Below are 25,474 nucleotides of genomic sequence, written 5' to 3' on the forward strand. Positions count from 1 at the left end.
CACTGTTTCCCACTATGGTGTTTGTGGTTGGCTGCTCTACAGCAATAGCTAACTAAAACACCTACCACTTAGAGATAACCATGCCTCTCATTTTGGTCTTTTATAGAATATGAGATTATGAAAAAAAAGTATGTATACATACATACACACACATATGTGTGTGTATATATATGTTTGCATTCCTGTTGTTTTTATTTAGCATTTTTCCATAGTACCCTGTGTTTAACAGTTCTTGATAAACACTCCTTTTATTATCAACCTATTTCAACCTTGCAAAAATTATAAATTTCTCTTAACCACTTCCACACTACTTTTACTATTTGAAGTCAAAGTATAATGCACTGTGTTTACCTCCCCTCTCTCATATGAATCTTGGTCTGTATTTCACATTTTCCACAGAATGGATTCCTACAGGCAAAATCTTTAGCAAGTGCCTTTAAGAAGGGTTCAAGGAAGAACCACATAATCCTAATTTCCATGGCATTACTATTCACATTTTCAACTCTACTCTGGCTAAGCCTGGATCATTTTGCTTCTTAAGAAATGCAGGTCAAGAAGGAAGGGACATGGGCACATCTATGGCTGACTCATGTTGTTGTATGGCAGAAACCAACACAACACTGTAAAGCAGTTATCCTCCAAGTAAAACTGAACAGCAACAAATAAATAAATAAACACAGGCCAATTTTTGTTTCACTTTTTGAAAAACCATTTATGTGAATTCTTCCAACGTGTTCCGTTATACTATCTTTGGACATTCACAGTTTATTCTAAAGAAGACTGTTCTTGCCACAAAAAATACACTGTGCAAAGCTGTGCCTCTTATTTTCCTTGGGTTTATTTGGAAATAGGGCACGGGAACAAAATGCAAGCTTATTTCTTTGGGTTTTTAATATTGATAAAGTGTCATATACCTAGAAAGATGGTATCCAGGGTAAGAGCCAGGTCTGATGTTCTCTGTATCTGTAACAGCTTTTGGCATGTTGCATAGACGAATTTAATACATATTTCTTGAATAAATTGCATGTAAGAAACATAGAAAATGTTAACACAGCCTTTCTGGCCAGCAATTATTGCCCTCACAATGGTTAGTAACTAGTTTTAAGGTTTCGAGGATGACAAACATGCTGTAACTAAAATTAGACGCAGGACTCTGAAAAGTAGGTCAGGCGGCTGATACTGTAGCTAAACTTCTCTGGGTCCATCTTAGCGAATAAATGGATCTCTCTCAGTTCCCAGTTCAACTTTTCCTTTCCCCAGGGAAAATCATGTTTTTTCAGATCATCGAATAACAACTGATCTGGTTCTTTCTTGGCAACTGCTAAAATGATTACTTTGGGAGCCCCAGTGGCTGTCCTTGCAGAAGACATTCACTGACTTGCAGGAAGTCTCACTGGGGTGCCTGTCATTTTTCATCTTGTAAACTGAACCTCTCATCTCACCTGGCCATTGCCTCTCTCACATCAGTTATGTGGGAACCCGGGCCCCTCTGTTCCCACTTCTCAGGGGCTGCTTGTCACTCACCGCCATGGGCTAAGCCTGGAGATATCCTTTCAAAGGGAAAGACCTCCACTTGCCTCAGGCACTTAATAACGTTAAGTGGCATTTTCACCTATTCAAACCCTGGGAAACATATTTTTAACAGTCGGTTTTGCAAGTCACTCGCCTGGAAATTCCCTAGACAGAAATGGAACAAAGGACAGGAGAACCCAACTAGGTTTACTTAAATTGAAGGTACTGAGGAGAGACCAGCTAGGTACTGTACCGGGAACAGGGAGATCAGAGACAGCAGGTCTTGGGTGTGCACAGAAAAACACGGCTACTGTCCCCATGTGCAGGGAGGTCCAGACTTGCCAAGGCCAGCAACTCGTGACACCAGAAACTGCATCTCCCTCCTCTGCCCCGCCCCAGCACATACCCATCTATCTGAGGGCATAGGCCCTGCTAACACAGCAGAGAAGGGTTAAGGAACCTCTGAAAACTGAAAACTGCTGCTCAGCTTGTAGGGAGCGGTAGATTCCCCATTTTTCTGTTAAATCACGTGTCTGGTACTGTGTTGACAATGGCACAAAAAATCCTCCAGCTGAATGAAGCACATGAAGAAAACAGACATTCTGGGAAGTGCCCAGGAAAAATTTATTCCCTTGCTACCCAGGAGCCAGTGTTCACTGAAACTCCTGAATAGAGCAAAGCATCTAGAAAGATAGTGAGAATGCAGATGAGACAGTTATCAGATAGTGGCTATCAGGAACAGAGAGGGCCTTCACGCAGCAGCAGTCTAGTCCTCAGGAGTTTCGTTACAGGGTTAAGGCTCGTCCAGAACTACCTGCTCACAAATGCTCCTTGGTAGTCGCTTAGAGGAGCCCTGCTGCCCTCCCATCGTCAAGGGAACTGGCTGTGAGTTTGCAACCATTACAGCTGCGATGATGAAACAGTGAAGATCTGCCTCTAAGTCAAAAGTGTTCAGAGATAAGGTTCATTTTCAGTGCCCTGCAAGCAGCTTCTGATGGCCAGGCCACTGCACTTCTCTGTAAGTGGGGATCCAGAACTGATTCATCTCTGAGTGAGCAGATGCCTCTTTTTTCTCTCTAATACCACCCTGGGCTCCACCTCCTAATAATTTCATTACATGGCAGGGGTGGGGGCAGCTGGGGAATAGAAAAAGTGAGAGAATGACTTGTAAATATATGGCAAACTTTTACATGAAGAAATGGGGAAAACAAAACCCCGTAGAACTCTATTATTAGCAGGAATGGAACTAATAACGTTACTACAGACATGTTATCAGGCCAGTCACGTCCACTCTGGGTGTAATATTCTATTCCTTTGTGTTGGGCTAAGTAACTGAGGTGTGTAGTCCGTGTGAAGGTGAGTCACACTGGACTAAAAGCTACGTTTTTTGCTGATTCTTGTTTAAGATGCTTGTTACCCGCTGTTGCAGATACTTCCGAGATTAAAATGAGAACACAGACTCTGCTAAGTTTTCTGGGGAAATATATGAGTTTAAAAAACAGGGTACAGGATAAAATAACTTGATGAGGAAGTTTGAATTAATAAGAAAGTTACAAATGCAGAAACAAAAGGAGGAGATGGCTGCCCTGGCTTTAACTGAAGGCATTCTGCTTTCTGTTTCTTTTGAGGGTTCTGGGATTTTGAAAAAAAAAAAAAAAATTGTTTGATTGTATATAAAATCTCCAAAAATTTGCTGAAATATCTCACCCGGTTTCAGGTTCATTATTTTATTAAATATTCACCCCAATCAGTGTAAACATGTTTCCTTATACAGAAGAAATGGATGGAATGAAAAAAAAAAAAAAGAGAAAGGAAGACGTGGAAAGAAAAATCAGGTTCTCTTAATACTCTATGAGCCTACAACTCATTAACACATGAAAAGTGACTTTTTATAGCCATATTGATTAATGTATTTGATTCCCAATTTAATGAATCATCAGGTCGAAAATTGAATTACCCGGTACAATTTCTAATATTTCTTGTGAAAGGATATGCCTTCTTTCACAGTTCCTGAAAAACATGTTAATGTATGTAGCTGTTTGTGAACTGTTTGCATTTCAAACATAATAAAGTTTGGGATATCAAATCACCTCATTTGTTTCCATTACTTGAAATGCTGCTTGGGGAAATTTTTAGGCAAGGTACCAAGAGTATCACATCTCCCCTAGACAGCCCAGGTTTGCTATGTGCTCCCTGCCTGCCGTGCTCTAGTCTAACTTGTCCCTCTGCTAGGTTTTTCCCTGCAGAGCTCGACTTGCTAAGGGCTGTGCATTAATTTGCCTTTATTTTGTGTGGAGCCAGGCATATGCAGCATCTGCCCGGGCCTGAAGCTGAGCTGGGTGTGCAGCTGCAGCCACGGGCACTGACAGCATGGAGGTGGCCCTGGCTGTTGGCTACTGAGCGTGGATGGTCATCAGAAACGAGAGGAGTGGCCAAAGGAAACAGGTATGCCTGGGATGGGGAAGTGTGGATGTGGGATGGCATGGCGCCAAGTGCAATTAGCTGAAAGACACTGAACCATTAGGAGATTTGGGCAGCAAACTCTTTCTGCCAGCATTTCCCAAATACTCAGGGTGGCAGCACCATTTCCACCTTGGCTAACAAGGCTTTATGACTGTAGCAACAGTTTGAATCGCTGAGTTGTATTTAAGGACTATTTCAGAAAATTAATCAGAAGTCCTGTAGTAAAGCAGAAAACAGTTTGCATGCCTTATATATGCTCCTAATGACTCATACTTTTAGGACTATGCACAATTTTTCACTCCAGGGCAATGTAACGTACCTAACTAAACATGTCATTTGCATTTTACACCTTGGTTTATTTATTTATTCTTCATCTCCCAAGAGATACGTTTTATTGCTGATTACACTGTACAGGAAAAAAAAAAGGAAGTAAAAAGTAAACTCTACTTTTAAGGGTTTAACGGACCATGAATCCTCTCAGTTGCTTTTCAATTTCTGTGCACTGAAGTTGAGTTTTAATTAGTTGTCACCACAGCTGACTCAAAAAGTTTCTTTAAAAAGGGTAAATACAACTTTGGTTATAAAACAAACATCCTGGGCAGCAAAATAATCTGGAAAGAGAGTGGGGAAAACGTAAGTCTGAACTTCAGTAGAATTTGACCAATTCTCAGGAACACCAGGGAAATTCATCTATAATTGTCAGGACTTTACCTTGCTTTCTAGAAACTTCTGTACTGTGAGTGATGGTGCTCCTGTTTACTCCCAAATTTCAAAGAATATAACACCTACCAGACGCCAGATTCTCAGACAGCACTCGAGGAATTTTAGATCAACCCAATGAAATATGACAGGAACAGGGAGCCCGTGGTCTTTCTAAGAGACTGGGCATGCGTTTCTGATAATGGTATTAATAGGTAGGCAACCCATGTTTGCTTCATTCTGAATTTGAATCTACTTTAAAAATTTAATGGTTTTCTGCTGGATTTTAATTAGTATCCATGAGAAGAATGGATAACAAGTTATTCCAAACAAGTTATTTCTATAAATTTTAATGCAGTGAAACTACTGTACAACAAGATATTACCCAGCTGACATCTATGCAACAGTATATCACTGAATTAAAGAGATGACCCCAATGATTCAAGTTCGTTTTCCAGTAGGAGTGACTGCTCTGCCACGGACCAGAAATATTAAGAAGACATGAGCAAAGGCTGAAGGTGCTTTCAGGGAATGAGCAGGGCAAACAGAATTATAGAAAAATACAGGGTCACCTGCTGAACCTTCAGTAATACCGAGGCTTTTATTGAATTTATCTGGCTCACAAAAAAAATGGTTATTCTTGGTAATATTTGGACTCCTAGTTGAGTATTTTGTGTTGTCTATAGGACAACTTCTTTTATTCAAAGTTATCATCCTTTTAAACACAGAATATCAAAGTAAAATGTGAAAAAAAAAAGTGCATGGTGGTTTTATGGCCGATAAATTGATCATCACAAATTTTTGGTCAAATTTGAAAAACAATTCTGTTTTCATCACCTATAAAATCAGAACACATAAAAAATTCTAGGGCAGACTGCTTGGTTATGTGAAATATTCAATTATCTCCACATTGAGGCATGTGATAGTTTATTACTTCAACAATTTAATTGCAATTTATTATTTTTACAAGTACTGTTATAACATACCACTTACTTTGCCAGTCAGTAAAACTTACTATAACATACTGCTTACTTTGCCAGTCAGTAAAACTCACTTGGGGAAAATCAATTTTGCACTTTTTTCTGACTGAGAATTCCTCCTAGTAATAATGATTAGTGAAAACTTAGAACACGTGTGATATAATTTCCGGAAATACTGAAATTTCAAAGACATTGCCTTCTAAACTTGAAGAGGAAGCTATTTTTGCTGTTGTCTGTTAAGGATTTTTTTTCGCTTTTTTCTTTTTTTTGGCCATACTGCATAGCACATGAGATCTTAATTCTCAGCCAGGGATCAAACCGATGCCCGCCCCTGCAGTGGAAGCACGGCATCTTAACCACTGTACCACAAGGGACGTCTCTAAGGAGTTCTTATCTTTGCTTCTTAGGCTTAGTTAATTACCAAGGCATGCCTTTAAATCCTTAACATTCTCACTTACTGAAACCTTTAAAAACTTTAGAACAGCTGCTTTTATCATTCCTGTTGTTTTAAAAATTCTTTTTCTACATGGTGTAAAATCAGAGAAAGGAACAGGATGATTCTTATCAAAAGGGGCGTAACTCTGGACACAAAGAGGAATGTTGTATGACATCTCTTATATGTGGAACTAAAAAGAAATGATACAAATGAATTTACAAAATAAAAAAGTGACTCACAGACTTAACAGAACCAACTTATGGTTACGGGAGGATGGTGGGAAGGGTGGGGGAAAGAGACAGGGAGTTCGGGATGGACATGTACACACTGCTATATCCAAAATGGAAAACCAACAAGGACCTGCAGAGAGAACTCTGCTCAATGTTATGTGGTAGCTTGGATAGGAGGGGAGTTTGGGAGAGAATGGGCACATGTATACGTATGTCTGAGTCCCTTCACTGCACACCGGAAACTATCACAACACTGGTAATCAGCTATATCTCAATAGAAAATAAAACATTTTTTAAAAGTGGCATAACTCTGATTAGCAGTACTTGAGTTTATCTGAAAAAGAAATTAATTGATTTGTATGCTGTTAATGTCTTCCTGCTGTGACATTTTACTAATTTCATTAGTAAGTAGTAAAAGTGAAGAAACTGTGGTTTTTGGTTCTTCCTGAATGCATCCATGTAGCCAACGCCTACCCTCTGTGGTTCTACCAGAATTATGTTTGAAAAATATCACATCACTTAAATAAAATTTTAAATTAAAAATTGTGTCACTTAAGTAAGTGCAGAATGTGCGTTTTACAGTTGGAGGAAGATCTGAGACTGGGTCTATGTTTTTTAGCCATCTTTTCACCATTGTAAATTGGATAACTACACACCCTCATCATCTGGTGCGGGGGAGGACAAAACTTAGCAGGCAGAATGTTATTTTTGTCAAGTTCATATGAAAAATGTCTTCCGAAATTTTCAAAGGAAACATTCAAGATTTCTAATCTACAATTCTCAACAAGAGATCTTTTCTTTCACATGTTAAAAAAAAAATTCCTGAAACAATCTAACCACTTTTCTCAGACAACCACACTTGAGTTATGCTAATATTTCTACTTTAGATTTATTGTGTTTATTTTTTTTACTTAAACAGAAATATCAGTTTTATTTTCTTCAGGCCTATAACTATGTTTTCATTCCCTTTAATGGCCTATTTCTTTCTGGGTTCATCAAAAAATTCTGCCTCCCTGAAATTTGAAGTACTAAACACTTATTCCAGGTTTGTGATACAAAGCGTCTTTTTCCCACGTAAATGTTATTTTAGATTTAAGTTCCTTGTCATGCTGGACATGTCATGCTCATATGTAAATTCTTATTAGTGAAACTGGTAATGATATTTATATTCAATTTGATTAACTGTCTTCTAATGTGCAACCGTCTGCTGTGATCTCTCACGGAGTATCAACCTTCTTCTACTTTCTTTCCTCTCTTCTGGCTTCGCTTGGCTCCATGTGCCACCGTGGACGCCTTTCCTCACTTGCGTGTGTGTAAGAACTCTAGTATACCCTTTAGGACTCCATTCAGAAGTCTCTTTGCTCCTTACACACATCTTTACTAGAGCAGTCTTGAAGCTGTAGTTGCAATGATTGATTTATACTTGATTCTGTCTCTCAGATTATGGATCCATGTTGGCAAGGCAAAAATCCAAGATTTGTTCATATTTGTATTTCTAACACATAAAGTTCATAAATGTCTGTTAAATGGCCAAATGACTATACCTTTCTTTAGAAAGGAGCTACCAGCTTTTCTTAGAAATGGCAACAGGCGGCCACCTGGATTTTTGTCTCTCTGTTTTCCGTAGGATGCGATCATCATGGCACCTGAACTACTGATTCTTTTGGGGGCGGCGGGAATACTGCAAGCAGACTTACTTCCTGATAAAAAATGTAAGCACCACCTATTAAATCCAATAATTAAAAAAATAAGTACATTACAAAAAAGCATAGTATTACTTTCTCCTAAATAAGACTCAATTAGGAAATCATGATTTTTTTAAAAAGGGATGGAACATTTATTCTTATCAGAATATCGGTTCTTGAAACATAACTATATTTTAAGAAAGCAAAGTTGGCTGAAGCGGATATTTTATGTTGCAGTGGGAAATCGTATTCCAAGTGTGGGTAAACGGGCACTCAGAATAAAGCTGCAGCTGGTGGACATATCTGGACACCTTCCCAGACAAGCATATAGTTCAAAGTCCTCTCAAAGTTCTCAGAACCAAAGAATAAGAAGCTTCCACTATGTTTGGTTCAGAAACTTGTTATCAGTGGGTTTAAGGAAAAAAAAACAACCCATCACATGAGTCCCCCACTAGCACTAAGAGACCCTGCTGCAATAATGACTATGTTCTCGTATCTGCACTGTCCGCTGATACTTGACTATCGAGCACTGGGCATATGGCTCATGTAACTAAGACAGTGAACTCTGATTTTGTTTAAATAGCCACATGTGGCCAGTGGCCACCATAACGGTCGGTGAAGTACAGACAGAGCCCCAGAAGTCTGTATGTAGCAGGTGTGGAGGCAGAGTCGTGGAAAGCTATTCAATCTTAAATGTCAGTGGAAATGTGCTGACGAGTAAATTCATCAAAGGTTTCATAATTGTACAATACTATAAGTGAAAGGGGTAAACTCACTCAGTCATGTCCGACTTTTTGCGACCCCATGGACTGCAGCTGACCAGGTTCCTCTGTCCATGGGATTTTCCACACAAGATAGGAAACCCATACAGGAGCGGGTTGCCATTGCCTTCTCCAGGGGATCTTCCAGATCCAGGGATTGAACCCGGGTCTTCTGCACAGCCGGAGAAGGCAATGGCAAGCCACTCCAGTGTTCTTGCCTGGAGAATCCCAGGGACGGGGGAGCCTGGTGGGCTGCCGTCTATGGGGTCGCACAGAGTCAGACACGACTGAAGCAACTTAGCAGCAGCAGCAGCTGCTGAACTGCAGGCAGACTCTCTACCATCTGAGCCACCAGGGAAGCCCAACTTTAGCAAAAATTTTAAAAGCTGTATAAATGTATGCTCAAGAAAAAAAGACAATAAATGTATTACATGTTAATGCCACTCAGTGATAAAACTGTGGCTGTATTTTCTTCTTTTTTTTTTTTTGTCATCTATGCTTCCCAAGATTTCTAAGAACAGGCATTGATTTTGTAATTTAAACGAAAGCTTTGATTTTGAAGACACTGTTATAGAGTGGTTCATGAGGGTGGAAAAAACATTTTCTTTTTATAAATGCTGAGTAATTTTGCTTACAAGTTTTTTGACCTTGAATCATAGTAAGAAACAAATCTTTACATCCTGAACCAGTATACAAATATGTGACTATACTTATGGAACAGAAATAAGTTGTTCATGAAATAGGACTCCTTATGTTTGACGCACCTGATATTTTCTATTCAATTTTATTAGATGTCATTAAACACATTGCTACCTACAAAGTGACATATTATTTTAGTCCATTAATAGATAATGACCCTTTGAAAATTATTATACTGAATAATAATGTAGTAAAATATTCATATTTCAATAAAACACCTGTAGGTGTTATAGGTAAATACCTGGGCAAAGTAAAAAAAGATAATGAGCTAAAAACAGTTCTAAAGAACCTTTTCCTAAGATTATTTCAGTGTTATACATTCTGATAGCATAATAAAATACTATACTACACAATAAAACATTTAATGGTTTAAAAATGTTCCATATAATTAAACATTGCATGGCTTTTTTCTTTTGATCAACAGTTTTACTTCTACCACCAGTCAATTTCACCATTAAAGCTGTCAATTTAGCTCAAGTTCTTTTACGTTGGGAACCAAATCCTGATCAAGAACAAAGCAATGTCCAGCTAGGATATCATGTGAAAATAAATGCTCCACAAGAAGAGGAGGTAAGTGTTTATTCTGACAGCAATGCTTACCTAGACTGAATTTTCCTTATTAAAGGAAATTTTAACTAAAAAGAGAGAAAACCACTACAGAGCTTTCTGTTATACTCCTAGGAGGGCAATGCCTCCACTGAAATGGCTGAGAACTAGTTCCACACCAGCACTAAAACAGTGGCTCGGAACATTTTCACTGTGGGACCAATGCTCCCACTTAACAATAAAGTTTAGTAACTTCTGAGTTACAATGGTTTAGATATTGATTTTATGTTGCCTCTAAAATATTCAAAAGAACAGAAGAGAATAACCAAGCAAAAGAGGAGAGGGGCCATTGTACCTAACGGAAAAGGTCAAATTCGAATCCCAGTTCAGCCACTTCCTGCCTTTACTACCTTCCATCAGTCACTTAAGATCCCAGAGCCCTAAATTCACTGCAGGGATAGATTAAAGCACCAGGTACCGAGCTGATGTGCAATAAATCAAACGAAGGGAGAAGCAATACTATGTCAGTCAATATGGAATTCTAGAGAATTCTCCATCAAAAATTTACCTCTGGGGAGGAGATTGGAGCCAGAGATGGTGGCCACAGGAAACTGGAGTCTGAACTGTAGCATTGTTTGCTTTTATAAGAAGCAGTTATTCAGGTATCCTTGAATAGTTATTTTCTATATTTCATTATGTATTTTTAAAACATGTACCAATCTAGAACTAGGCAATTTGTTTATTCATTTTTAAAACCACTTTACTTTTGGTAAAAAGCTGCACCTATTTAATGTGTACAACTTGATTGATGAGTTTAGGGATAAGAACATAACCTTGAAACGTTGGGTTTGATTTTTTCTAGCAGAATGATTGCATTGCGTTGTGTTTACATGCCATTTAAAAAGTGGAAGCAAACTCCTATTTGATTAAATAGTTCTCTGAAGGTCATTTCCCCTTTACATATCATGACTTGTGGGTTTTATTTTTAGTATGAAACCAGGAACACTGAGAGAAGCCTCGTAACCATCCTTCACAAAGGCTTTTCAGCAAGTGTGCAGACAGTGCCGTGGAGCGACCACTCCCTACAAGCCAGCAGCTGGGTTTCTGCAGAACTTAAGGCCCCACCAGGTAAGGCAGGTCTCTGAGAGCCTGGTTTTAAATTCCAGACTTTTGTAAACACGGGGAAGTCAGGAGAGGAACACGCCTCGCTTTTATCTTGAAGTTGGTCACTTGTCCCTACAGTATTCTTTTACCTCATCCAGGTCCTCTCCGAGACCCAGATCTCCGAGACTGAGATCACTGGTTAGTGTGCGTAACCCAGTCAATCCCATCCAGCAGCTCCCTGCAAACACTGAGAATTCTTCTCCCTCCCCGGTTCAGAAGACAGGGAGTCGTAAACAAAAGCTGAGCTCTCTCATAATTGGGTTCTAGGACATCTTTCCACTCGCTCCCCACATGAACCCTCTGCTCTTCTCAGATGACTTCCAACCATGACTCCTCCACACCAGCCCAGTCCTGCCTCTGAGCCCTCACTGCCCTGAGCTCACCTCTTCGGCCTGCTTTTCTGAATTCTTCCTATCCTTCAAAGCCCAAATCAAATCGTACCTGCTCTGGGAAGCCTCCTTTTTTCCATCTGATGCACAGAGCGTTGCTGTTCCTTTCAGAACTCATTCAGGGATGCTGTGCTACTCACCTGGCACAACACACTGCTTCCTCCTTTATCTCTCACAGTAAATAGATGCTAACCCTGCCCTCCTGGGCTGTATCGCCCCGGGCGCAGGGTGGAGTCTCCCGCTTCCCTGCACCAGCATACATGCAGCATGTGCTTCAGGCTTCAGACACAGTGTTCCCTGTTACACTAGTGGATGCTTACAATTCTATGACCTCTCAAACGAAACTGAAGAAAACTGTGCTGACAGTCCACAGAAGCCATGAGACTGGATAGCCCGAGTGCCACAAGCAAAGAGATTAACACCTACGATGTCGAGATGGTCCTTCTGTGGAAAGCTGGGGTTTCTAATACTTAGAACCAGTGACACTTATGATTCAAACCTTGAAAACAAACAGACACACACACACACAGAACAGAGAAAGAAAAAAGGAGAACAGGCCACCAAGTCTTGAGACGTGTGCGTGCGCGCATAACAACAGTGGCCTGGGCCAGTCTGGCTGTGGCTAACAGCCAAACTATCCTCTCATCACATCACTGATGAAAAGGCCACGCCTCCCGCATCACGTGTGTGACCGAGAGCAGCATCATGACCTTCCCATTCACTCGGCAGAACATGATGTCTGGACCGCGCAGCGGCCAGTTCACAGTAGGCTTGATGTCACAGGCAGAGACAGAATCTAAGGTAGACAGAAGACCACAAACACAAGTCGTCTGCTGTACACGGAAGCACGTGTCCACCTCCCTGCAGTGAGTAACTGGAGTGTGCCTATAACAAGCCTTTCAGAATCACACTTCTGCAACCTCGACTGCTCTGAGCACCCTGATGTGGGGTGACAATAGCGAAAAAGTCATTATTTCTGCCTTGAATCAGACTGAATTCACACCACATCATTCCTTGGAAGGAAACTGGGAGAGCAGCAGACCTCAGAAACTCTAAACTAACTTGGCATAGCTTATCTGGTCATTTAGTGCCAGAGGAGTATACACACACACACACATATACACATACATATATATCTGTGTATATATATGAAAATGTGTGCATACGTGTGTGTATGTGTGTGCATATGTATACATATATAAAGGCTTCCCAGGGGCTCAGTGGTAAAGAATCTGCCTGCCAATGCAGGAGCCACAGGAGACTCGGGTTCGATCACTGGGTCTGGAAGATTCCCTTGGGGAAGGCATGGCAATCCACTCCAGTATTCTTGCCCGACAAATTCCATGGACAGAGGAGTCTGGCAGGCTACAGTCCATGGGGGTCACAAAGAGTCAGACATGATTGAGCAACCAAGCATGCACGCACACGTGTGCATGTGTATATGCACACATATCATATATATATATACACATATTCACACACACACACACATATATATTTGCATACATATACACTGCTGTATCGCAGAAACACACTATTGTACGGCAAAGTGAATCAGCCACACATATACATATAGCCCCAAAATAAATTCAAAGTGGATTAAAGACCTAAATGTAAAGTCAGACACTAAAAAGTTCTTAGACCAGAACACAGGCAGAACACTCTTTGACATAAACTGCAGCAAGGTCTTTTTTGACCCATCTCCTAGAGTAATGAAAATAAAAACAAAAGTAAACAAATGGGATCCAGTGAAACTTCAAAGCTTTTGCACAGCAAAGGAAACTGTAAACAAGTCGAAAAGACAATCCTCAGAACGGGGAGAATATCTGCCCACACAGCAAGTGACAGGGATTAATCTCCAAAATATACAAACAGCTCATGAGGCTCAATTTCAGAAAGACAAACAACCCAATCAAAAAATGAGCAGAAGACATCAATAGAAATTTCTCCAAAGACCTACAGATGGCCAACAAACATATGAAAAGATGCTCAACATCACTAATTTATTAAGAGAAATGCAAATCAAAACTACAATGAGGTATCATCTCACACTGGCCCTAACAGTCATCATCAAAAAATATATACATAAATGCTGGAGAGAACATGGAAAAAAGGGAACCCATCTACTCTACTGGTGGGAATATAAATTAATACAACCACTATGGAGAACAGTATGGAGGTTCCTCAAAAACACTAAAAATAGAGTTACCGTATGACCCAGCAATTCTATTTCTGAACATAAACTTGGAGAAAACCATATTTCAAAAAGATACATGAAACCCAATGTTCACTGCAACACTATTTACAATAGCCAGGGCATGGATGCCACCTAAATGTCCATCAATAGAGAAACGGATAAAGAAGTTGTGATACATATATATAATGGAATATTACTCAGCTGTAAAAGGAGCCAAACTGTGCCATCTGCAGTGATGTGGATGGACCTACTGTCAGAGTGAAATAAGTCAGAAGAGAAAAACAAGTATCACATATTAAGAAGGAAATGGCAATTCATTTCAGTATTCTTGCCTGGAGAATTCCATGGGCAAAGGATCGTGGAGGGCTAAAGTCCATGGGGTTGCAAAGAGTTGGACAAAACTGAGCGACTAAGCACCGCACATGTGGAATCTACAAAGATGGTACAGATGAACTTACCTGCAAAGCAGAACAGAGACACAGATACTGAGGACAAACATACCGAAGGGGAAGAGGGAGTAGGGTGAATCGGGAGGCTGGGATTGACATATGTTCGCCACTTCATATAAAACAGACAACTAATGAGAACAGAGTCTATAGCCCAGGGAGCTCTACTCAGTGCTCTACGGTGACCTACAGTAGACTTTAACACTCTAGTCTGAGTCTCTAAAGAGGCAGTGTTCTTTTGCGATGTTGCCAAAACTACTTTCCTTTTGGGTGGCAATCTCTGTTACTCATGAAGCATTTGGATACTACCTAATGAATCCCTTCATTCTCTGATGCAAAGTGGCGTTGGAGACCTTCCTCAATTAGCTCTCTCAGTCATACCTAGTTATTGACAATGGAGCATCAGAACCCTGAGGCTGCTGTATACCAAGCTCTGAATGACAATCTATCACACTGCTCTTGAACTCTGATATCTATCACATATAAACCCTCCCTGCAAAGAAGCTGCAAAACTTTTGAAGTCAGAAAGTAGGGCTTAGTCATTTTAGTTCATCCTCCAGAAAGCTGACCTTTTGCAAACAGCTTTCTATAACTGTGTGGTGACAATTACTTTTTGATGTCCCCAATCCCTATGGGTTTAAAAGAAACTATCAAAAACTATTGTGGCAATGCTTTGTTCTTAAAGCAGAATTTTTTTTTTGTTGGAAGAGAATTAACTTACAATGTTGTGTTACTTTCCACTGTACAGCAAAATGTGAAACAATTCATGTATATCTGCTATTTTTTTTCTAATTTTTTGACCACCTAGGGTCTCCTGGAACTGAGATTGTGAATTTAACTTGCACCACAAACACGAAGGCAGATAATTACACACACTTCCAACCATACCAAGTTTCTCTTCACTGCACCTGGCTTGTTGGCAAGGATGCCCCTGATGATACACAGTATTTCCTCTACTATAGGTTAGTACCGATTTTCACTTATGCGGATGGGTTGTTTCCTCCAGCCTTAAAAACTTATGAGTGTTCCAATATAGGTATCGCTCTCGGATTGAAGAATGTCAGGAATACAGCAAAGATGTCCTGCAGAGAAATGTTGCCTGTTGGTTTCCCAGGACTTTCATCAACAGCAAGGGGCGAGACTCCCTTGCAGTGTATGTTAACGGCTCGAGCAAGGAAGCTGCGATCAAGCCTTTCGATCAGCTCTTTGCCCTTCATGCTATTGGTAAGACAGGCTTGACACAAAACCAGAATAATTGAATTGCAGAATCTCAGCACTGGGAGGGTTTATAAATATCACCTAGTTTGGCTACTTATCTAATACTGAATGACCACATGGCTCCTGCTTAAAAACCACAGGGTCAAGGTTTCTCAGCCTCGGCAGTACTCATATTATCTGGCCAAACAAGTCTCTGGGGCTGTCCTGTGCTTTACAAGGTGTTCAGGAGCAGCCCTTGTCTCCAACAGCTAGACGCCAATAGCACTCCACCCCATTCTCAAGGTGTGACAATAAAAATGTCCCCAGACTTTTTTTTAACCTCAATATCTAATGATCTTTACTGTTTTTAGTTTTATTGGGGTAAGAGAGGTAAGAGGTAACATGAGATTTATCCTCCAAATCTTTGGTGCACAATACAGTATTGGTGACTATAGGGACAATGTTGAACAGCAGATCTCTAAAACTTAGTCCTTTTTTTTTTTTACTTTTGATTTTATATTGGAATATAGCCAATTAACAATGCTGTGATAATTTCAGGGCACGACAGTGACTCAGCCATTCGTATACCTCTATCTGTTCCCCAAACTCCTCCCCACTCAGGCAGCCACATAACACTGAGCAGAGTCTGTGTGCTATACAGTAGGTCCTTGTTGGTCCTAGTAATTCCCCAGACATTTCTAAATGTCCCCTAGGGGATAAAATCTCCCCTGGTTGAGAACCCACGGAAAGTGAGCTCCCTGCTGAAAGAAGCCCAGACCACCACTCAGCAGCTCTGGCTGGGCTTGTGAAATGTCTGCCCACAGATCCTGTGACGGGCTGGCATCACCCCCAAACAAGTCTGATTCCTTCCCCACCAGAAGGTCCCTCAGCTACCCAAAGGCAGCCAGGTGTCTCATCCTGAGCTCTCTCTGTCCCCAGCTTCTCGTGCATGCCTCTCACAGTCCTCTGCCCTCTGGACTCTCCCCTCTGGGCGTTCTTGAGTTAGTAGGTCTCCCTCACCATGTGATTCTCTGACTGAAGTGTATGAGCTAAGCTTTCGCTTGTTCAGTTTGCAAAACTGAAGACCTTCTCCCTCATCCTAAATACATGTATTAATGAAACTCATCGGGAGCCCTTCACATAGCATTTCTGGTGCGTGTTCAAGGTTTCCATGATGGCGTGGTTAATAGTGTGGACTGTGGGGCCAGGCTGCCTGGCCACGGACGCTGGCTCCCCTACTCACTCGCTGAGTGACCTTAGACAGGCTGGCCATTTCTCTGTGCCTCAGGCTTTTCACCTGAAATATGGGGGGAAATCAGTTCTTCCTACAAGGTCTGTGTGACAATTAAGTACATTAATTAAGTGCTTAGAACGGTGCCTGGCCTAAGTATGCAATAAATATGCAAAATGTTATTATTTAAAGGATGTGGTTTGTGACATATGTATCTGTTTCTACTTTTCTATCATCCATATGTGTATTGAGTGGAGTATAACTTTGTTTAAACAATCAGAGTACTTGCTAAAGAGGTTATACAATTCTCTTCAATAGCATATTTTAGATCATATTAAATGACTGAAAAATGTCACTTTCATGAAAACAGGTAATAAAAAATACTGAGAGAGACCTATGAAACAATAATGTTAATATGAAAATGGACACAGCCTGGGACAGACTATGGGCATTTATTTTCTTGTAGGATTTTCATTTTATTGAGACCAATTCCTCATATTACTATAAGAAATAAATGTTCTCTTGGTGAAAAATGTTTTGGCTTAGGGGATGGCAGGCTCTGGAGAGAGTGGGCCCCATTTTTAGCTTGTTCCTATGATTCAGAAATTGTGAGATCCAAGTCACATAACTTAAGACAAGTTCACTCAATTAGAAATAATTTCCACCCATATCAAGTGACCATAAAACGATTAATCAAGTGAGATTTCAGGGTAAAGAACTATGGACTTATAAGCAAAGACAGATTTAGCCCAACCCGTTCTTTTTCTGTAAGAAAAAACAAAATCCACACAACAAACGAAAACAAGATACACAAACCAAAATGAAATAAAAACTGAGGCCCAGAAAGAGGAAGTGATCAGCCCAGCCACACCTGTTCCATAGCACAGGGCTTAGCTGGGTTTCTAGGACACCGTCTCTCCAGGAACAGGATTACCTTCAGGCTGGCCCAACTTGGCAAGTAAAAATGGACGGTGGGGTGGGCCTTAACAAGCTGAAGGAAAGGGCATTCAACCATTCGAGACTGTTTAAGTAGGAATTTTTGAGGTTTACAGAAGAGATCGCTCCTGTAGCTGTAAGACAGGAGTCAGATGCGAGCTGCCGGAGTTCTGCGGCTTGCAGATTTGTTGGTTAAATGCTGGAGGAAAATACTTGGGACCATGTAGCTTAGAAATACCTTGAGAAATGTGGGTGGACTGCACTTATCAACCATGATCACCAAGCCCTTGTTCTCTAACACAGATCGAGTAAATCCTCCAGCGAACGTCACGGCAGAGCTCAAAGGAACCTGTCTCTCTATCCACTGGGAAAAACCAGTTTCTGCTTTTCCAAGCCACTGCTTTGATTATGAGGTGAAAATTTACAATGCAAAGAAAGGATATTTTCAGGTAATAATTCCAATCATTCCATTATTTGATGACAGATTTCTTTACAAAAAAAAAAAAAAAATTCTTGTCCATTTGACAGCTCTGGTTATAGCCTGGAACTAACAAAGTCCAACTATCCCAGTTTGTAAAAATAAATCAACCCTTACTGGTTTTTCTGTCTTGAAAGGACCTATTTTGGGTTGAAAATAATGTGAAGGATCAGATAAAAGTTCATTAGCACTGTTGGGGAAATGGTGCAGCTGCTATGGAAAACAGTACGGGGATTTCTCAAAAATTAAAAATAGAATTATCATATGACCCACCAATTCTACTTCTGGGTACATATCCAAAAGAATTGAAAGCAGGGTCTCAGAGACCTTTGAACAAACATGTTCACAGCAGCATCATTCACAACAGATAAAAGCAGGAGATGGGGCGCACACTGTGAATGTACCTTTCCCGCTGAACCACACACTCAAAAACGGTGAAGACGGCAACTTTCTGCTATGTGTGTTTTACCACAACTTTAAAAAAAAATACCACTTCATTAGTCCTAATGGACAAAAAAGTCACGGGGAAAGGAGCTAAATTAAAGTCAATATTTATTTAGCATCAACTGTAAGTTAAGCTTTGTTAATACTTGGTTTAATTGCTCAGTCGTATCTGACTTTTGTGACCCCATGGACTGTAGCCCACCAGGCTCCTCTGTCCATGGAATTTTCCAGGCAAGAATACTGGAGTGGGGGGCTATTGCCTTCTCCAGGGGATCTTCCTGACCCAGGGATGGAAAATCAGGTCTCCTGCATTGCAGGCAGATTCTTTATCAACTGAGCCAGGGTAGGCCCTTGTTATACTTACAGTTTCTCTATTATACAATTATACAATGGTCATTCCCATCTTACGGGAAAGTGAGGCACAGAGAGATTAAGTCAGTTGCCCAGCGTCACAAAGCAAAGTAAAAAATTGGAGAAGTCAGGATTCAAACTCCTGCCTTGCAAACTCAGTTTGGTTTAACAAAGATGTTTACAAGCTGTCTTCTTAGTGAGCGATGGACAAATAGGCGCCATTTCTGCTCTCACGGGGCCTGGTCTGCAGGATGCACTCACCCAGTCTCAGAGCTGCCTGACCAAGAGGCTGGGTGGATACAAAGCAGGGAGTCAACAAAGCAAGCTGCCAGGGCCTCCACCCAGGGGAGAGGTATTGAACAGAATCTTGGATGAGTAGAAACCTGCCTAGCGGGAGAAGCAGAGAAGGACCTTTTTTAGCCAGCATGCCCAAGTAAATATGGCAAAAAGCTGGCTTTCTTTCTAAAATGTCTAATCCACCATATACTGGTATGATTTGCTAGAAAAATCAAGTATAGCCAAAGACAAACCCAGTGATCCTGAGCTTGGATGCCATGGCAATGTCAACTTGCTATGAAAGCTCCCAAATTGTCTCCATTTGTATATTTCCTCCTTGAGGACCACAATAAACAGCCCTCACTCACGCCAGTCCTCCAATACACTTGGAGTGGCCAGGGCCCTAGGCAGAAGGAGTAACCAAGGCTTGAGAGAACATGGTTACTTCAGCCAAGCTGCAGTAATTCAGGCAGCTGGACATAAGACCAACACTGGAATCATAATTCTAGCTCTCTCATTAGGACTTCTCCCAGAATGCCTCCAAGATTTTGCTTGGAAAAAGTAGTTTCTCTTTTTAAAACCATGGCCATCAGCAATGGAAGACACTGGGGTGTTTTACTCCATAGAGAAATGTGAACACATCTGGAGAAATGCAGAATTATTTTGGTAGCAGCATAAAAGCTGGGTATGGATAGAGGGAACATGTGGAGATAGAAATAGCAGTCTCATGGCTACTGCAATGGTCCAAGCAAAAACTGATGAGAAAAATGGCAGCGTTTTTGGAGTAGCGACAAGGAAGGGAGAAATATATCCAGGAGTGTAACATGGAGGCCCCAGGGACGTAAACTTGATTTGGGGCAGAGGGAATTAGCTGCATGGCGAAGACACTGACCAGGAGAGAGAATATAGAAGGCTTTGTGAGAAACAGCCTCAACTCAACACTGTAGAATGTTAGTCTGTGTTACCTATGACAAACTGGAATTTACTGAGTGTATATTATTAAGTTGAAATACCCCAAATGGTTGTTTTTGCAGATCAAGAATGGATTGCTGAATACTAGCAGTTTTAATGTGATTCAACCCAAAATATGCTTAAGCTTGGCTTTTACAAAGTTCAGTTCAGTTCAGTCACTCAGTCATGTCCGACTCTTTGCGACTCCATGAATCGCAGCACACCAGGCCTCCCTGTCCATCACCAACTCCCGGAGTTCACTCAAACTCACGTCCATCAAGTCGGTGATGCCATCCAACCATCTCATCCTCTTTCATCCCCTTTACCTCCTGCCCCCAATCCCTCCCAGCATCAGGGTGTTTTCCAATGAGTCAGCTCTTCACATGAGGTGGCCAAAGTACTGGAGTTTCAGCTTTAGCATCATTGCTTCCAAAGAACACCCAGGGCTGATCTCCTTTAGAATGGACTGGTTGGATCTCCTTGCAGTCCAAGGGACTCTCAAGAGTCTTCTCCAATACCACAGTTCAAAAGCATCAATTCTTCGGCGCTCAGCCTTCTTCACAGTCCAACTCTCACATCCATACATGACTAGTGGAAAACCATAGCCTTGACTAGACGGACCTTTGTTGGCAAAGTAATGTTTCTGCTTTTCAATATGCTATCTAGGTTGGTCATAACTTTTTTTCCAAGGAGTAAGTGTCTTTTAATTTCATGGCTGCAGTCACCATCTAGGGCTTCTTTATTTGATAATCCATTGGTTTGATGGTATTATTCCTATTTTACAAATGAGAAAACTAAGGCTCAGAGAGGTCAAGCAACTAGCCCTGCATTTAGTTAGAGGTTAGAGCTAGGATTCAAGCCCCCTTTTCCTAGATTCAAGGGCCCTGCTTTTTTCTTATGCACCCTCCACCCCTCACTTCTCCCTAGCCCCGGCCAGGAGTGACACATTGAAACAGGGATCAGCAAGCTTTTACAGTGAAATGTCACAGAGGAGATATTTTAGGCTTTGTAGACTGTTCTGTTTTTGCCAAAATTACTCAGCCCTGCCACAGATAACAAGCAAATAGGCATAACTCCATTCCAGTAAAACTGTTTGTGGATACTGAAATTTCAATTTCATGTAATTTTCATGTGTCACAAAATACTTTTTGTATTTTTCAATTGTTGAGAAATACATAAGTCAGTCTTAGTTTGCAGTTTCCATAAAAACAGGCAGCAGGCCAGATGTATCATAGACTGCACTTTGCTGGCACCTGTTGAGTATGATGGAAGCCACGGCCTGTTGTTAGGTGATTACAGAATATCTTGGGACAAGATGATGGGAGTTACGCATCCTGCTACTGGCCACTCTAGTCTTTCACTCTGGAAATATCAGTTGGACCCAGATGGATCACTGAGATCTTACAATTGACTATTTTATTTATTTTGGTTGCTACTAGCTTTCCATCGAAGGATGACTGCCAATACATCCATACTGAAGTGATCTAGAAGACACTAACTGATGTGTGTCTTATTGATTTTAAACGGGTTGCTGAACACTGAGTCACTTGCATATGACCTTCCAGTCTAGTCACTGGCATCATTTAAATAGCATGTTCTGAAGAGTCTTATCATGTTATTTTTTTCCATTTAGACAGAAAAAATGACAACCAATACACTCATCACCATCATTGATGATGTTTCTAAGTATTACATTCAAGTGAGAGCAGCGGTGAGCTCTGTGTGCAGAGCGACGGGGCTCTGGAGTGAGTGGAGTCAACCTATTTACGTGGGTGAGTACCTCTTGTTTATTTTAAAGCAAGTGGCCTTACTCGTGGCCGTAACAGATCCTCCTGGAAAGTGGACATGTTCACTTCTGAGTCTTGAAATGCTTTCTTTGTCTCTGCTATGCCTTATCCTGTCAGTTGGCTTGCTGCCTTTCTGACCAGAGGTGGATTTACCATAAGAATGGTGAAGTGTAAACATTCAAGCTTCTCAAGAGCACAAGCTCTTCCAAAGTCTGGTGCCTATTTATGTTTTTCAGATTACCTAATTTCACTTCTATCCAATTTTTCCAAAATATGTTTTTTTAATTTTGATATAAATTCATATGCAGCTGCAAAGAAACATGCAGAAAGAACTCATGTAGACTTCATTTGGTTTCTTTCAGGAGGAACCTCTTAAAAACCTGCACTGCAATATGCTACCCCAAAAAAGTGGCAAGCAATCAACCCATCCATCTTCCTCAGATCTAACTGACTCTATATGTACTCATGTGTGTGTGTATTTAGCTCTATGCAGTTTTATTCCATGCATAGGGCCATGTATGTATTACCACAAGGGTTCCTCTTTGTGCCCTCTTATATGCACATGCATCTCTCTCTCCTCCTTCATTCCCAACCCGTCAACTACTAATCTGGTCTCCATTTCTGTAATGTTTCCATGCCTAATTTGGAATTCTTATTTTTGTTTCATTTCATAAAGAAGATTTCAAAACTGAATAAGGTCAGGGTCCACAAAATCTGGATTCAGACCCAGCCCTTCAGCAAAAACAGACCTCAGTTCAGTTCAGTTGCTCAGCCGTGTCCAACTCTTTGTGACCCCATGGACTGCAGCATGCCAGGCCTCGCTGTCCATCAACGACTCCTGGAGCTTACTCAAACTCATGTCCATTGAGCTGGTGATGCCATCCAACCATCTCACCCTCTGTCATCCACTTCTCTTCCTGCCTTCAATCTTTCCCAGCATCAGGGTCTTTTCCAATGAGTCAGTTCTTCACATCAGGTGGCCAGACTGTTGGGAGTTTCAGCTTCAGTATCAGTCCTTCTAATGAATATGCAGGACTGATTTCCTTTAGGATGGACTGGTTGGATCTCCTTGCAGTCCAAGGGACTCTCAAGAGTCTTCTCAAACACCACAGTTAAGAAGCACCAATTCTTCAGCGCTCAGCTTTCTTTATAGTCCAACTCTCACATCCATACCTGACTACTGGAAAAACCTTAGCCTTAACCTTAACCTTTGTTGGCAAAGTAATGTCCCTGCTTTTGCATATGCTGTCTAGGTTGGTCATAACTTTCCTTCCAAGGAGCAAGTGTCTTTTAATTTCACGGCTACAGTCACCATCTGCAGTGATTTTGGAGCCCCCAAAAATAAAGTCTGACACTGTTTCTCCATCTATTTGTCATGAACTGATGGGACAAGATGCCATGATCTTAGTTTTCTCAACTTTGAGTTTTAAGCCAAGTTTTTCACTCTCCTCTTTCACTTTCATCAAGAGGCTCTTTAGTTCTTCTTCACTTTCTGCCATAAGTGCAGTGTCATGCGTATCTGAGGTTATTGATGTTTCTCCCGGCAATCTTGATTCCAGCTTGTGCTTCATCCAGCCCGGCATTTTGCATGATGTATTCTGCATATAAATAAATAGCAGGTGATAATATACAGCCTTGATGTATTCCTTTCCTGATTTGGAAGCAGTCTGTTGTTCCATGTCTAGGATTGGGCACCGCCTGGGTTCCTATATTGGTTCTGCAGATGTTTTTGTTTATGATTACATTGACTAGCTTACTAGGCAAATAAGGTGATCATTGTATCTGTCTGTGGGATCGGAGAAGGGTGATGATGGTGGCTCTGAATGAAGGGGCAGATTTCCATTCGTCCTCTATGTCAGATGGTAATCCTGTAAGTTGGAGAGGTGGTCTTGCACCATGAAGCTAGAACACGCATTCCCTGTGTTTGCTGTCACCTGTGTGTCTTGGCCATGTACGGGGGCATTGTATGAGAGAAGAGGACAGTTAATAAAAACAACTACTGTTTCTCAAAACTCTAGAGTCTTCCAGAGCAAGCTCAGGTTTCATACTAGCCTTGGCACGTGCTAACTACTTGTTCAGCCTAGAAGAGGTCACTTCTCTCTGTCCATCCTCGGGCTCCCAGAACTAAGGAGACAATATCCATTTCTCCTGCCTCACAGGTTATTGTGAAACAGAAACAACGTCAGTAGGTAAGATTTATTGTTGACTATCTGCTCCCCTCTAAGCACTGAGCCAAAAGCTTTACACGCACCCTTTCACCAATCCTATCCACAAAACTGTTTTGTACATGAGAAAAAAAAGTTTTGAACATTTAGACAGTTTGCTTAATTCTGCATCGCCAGTAAGTGGCAGAGACGGAATTCAAACCCAGGCTGACTGACTCCAACACCTGAGCTCTCAGCCCTACAGCACCATGGCTGGGATGCTACAAGCTAAAACCCTGAACAAATTAAAGACTCATTTAAGAGGTCCTGGTAGCAACTTTGTGGTTACAGCTGGTCAAGAGACCCTGGTAGCTAACCGTGTGGTTGTGGCTTGTCAAGCATGTACATGTCATGTACCTCATCCTATGAGGCAGCTGATGACAGGTACCAAGGAGAGATTTCTTTCTTTCAGCACATGCTTTGATTTCCCATTTAGAAATAAGACACTTAGGCTACCGAGTATCTCTGGAGGACATTCCTGGGCAGTGCCCACTGGCCCATGTGGATGTTAGGCCAGATCAAAGACACAGCAGGGAGATTTCCAAGGAAGGCTGGGGAAGACAAACAAAGGCCCGAGGGATGGAACATGGTTTTGAGTCTGCAAGGCCTTGGTGAGCTGCTGAGTTTCCCAAGGGGAAAGGCGCCCCTGAAGTTGTGCCACAGGATCAGCACAGCCTTGTAGCTCTGGCCCCATATGACCCTACTGGGACTCAGAGGAGCAGCAAGAGCCTTCCTGGGAGAGGGAAGCGAAAGGAAAAGAGGAACTGAGAAAACAGGCCAGACACTCCTACCTCATGGTTCGGCCAAGGCCAGGCTTTCCCCCTCCCCCAACACCCTCCTTCCCAGGTTGGGGCCCCCAACCTCTTCCTTAAGTATCTCTGGGTCTCCATTTCCCTCAAATAAGGGAGGTGGACTTAATAATATCTAACACAGAGGTGGTACTGTCTCCTCCCCAAGAGGGGACCCAACAGAAGAAACACAAACCCATCTCAGGGAATTTTCAACAAGGTTATGAATTTCATCAAATGCCCATAGCGGAAGCTTAATTTTGATTACCTGCATTTGCTGGAATTTTGTCTTAATGTTTTGTTATTCCCCAAAGGTACAAAAATCACTGGCCCCAAAGTACTGATATTTCCAGGTGTCTTGCCAACATTACTGCTCACACAGTTTTAGAAATTTTTATTTTTTCTCAGTGCTGTTGGAGGACCTCAAACTAACTTGGAGACCATGGTGGGTACCTTGGCTGTGGAGCTAGTTCTAAAGTTTTAGTGTTTGTGTTCTGAATTCTCATCAGTGTTGACTGTGAAGAGTTTAGAACTTAAGAGGAAGAAAGCGAGAGAAGAATCAGGAGATCTAGGTTTTCATCGTGGCTGTGGCAGCGTCTAGCTCTCTGATTGAAGCTAGAGATG

The 25,474-nt window shown here is 41.4% G+C and overlaps 1 protein-coding gene across 2 annotated transcripts in view; it reads left to right on the forward strand.

The window, feature by feature from the left end:
• Nucleotides 1–2,484: 2,484 nt before the first annotated feature.
• The window catches only part of IL5RA (interleukin 5 receptor subunit alpha), a 40,043-nt gene continuing 17,053 nt past the window's right edge, over nt 2,485–25,474 (forward strand). The window contains exons 1-10 of one of the 2 annotated variants that reach the window (XM_042235935.2): nt 2,485–2,530; nt 3,814–3,957; nt 7,948–8,032; nt 9,890–10,035; nt 11,001–11,139; nt 15,016–15,169; nt 15,244–15,431; nt 17,875–18,020; nt 21,705–21,843; nt 22,221–23,488. In XM_042235935.2, the coding sequence (XP_042091869.1) occupies nt 3,919–3,957; nt 7,948–8,032; nt 9,890–10,035; nt 11,001–11,139; nt 15,016–15,169; nt 15,244–15,431; nt 17,875–18,020; nt 21,705–21,843; nt 22,221–22,234 (1,050 nt within the window). In that variant the 5' untranslated portion in view covers nt 2,485–2,530; nt 3,814–3,918 and the 3' untranslated portion in view covers nt 22,235–23,488. Of the gene's footprint in view, nt 2,531–3,813; nt 3,958–7,947; nt 8,033–9,889; nt 10,036–11,000; nt 11,140–15,015; nt 15,170–15,243; nt 15,432–17,874; nt 18,021–21,704; nt 21,844–22,220; nt 23,489–25,474 lie in introns of those variants that run through there. The other variant, XM_027958157.3, reaches the window with a different exon arrangement.

Source organism: Ovis aries, chromosome 19 (assembly GCF_016772045.2).
Source record: "Ovis aries strain OAR_USU_Benz2616 breed Rambouillet chromosome 19, ARS-UI_Ramb_v3.0, whole genome shotgun sequence".
In the NCBI taxonomy this organism is placed as follows: Eukaryota; Metazoa; Chordata; class Mammalia; order Artiodactyla; family Bovidae; genus Ovis; species Ovis aries.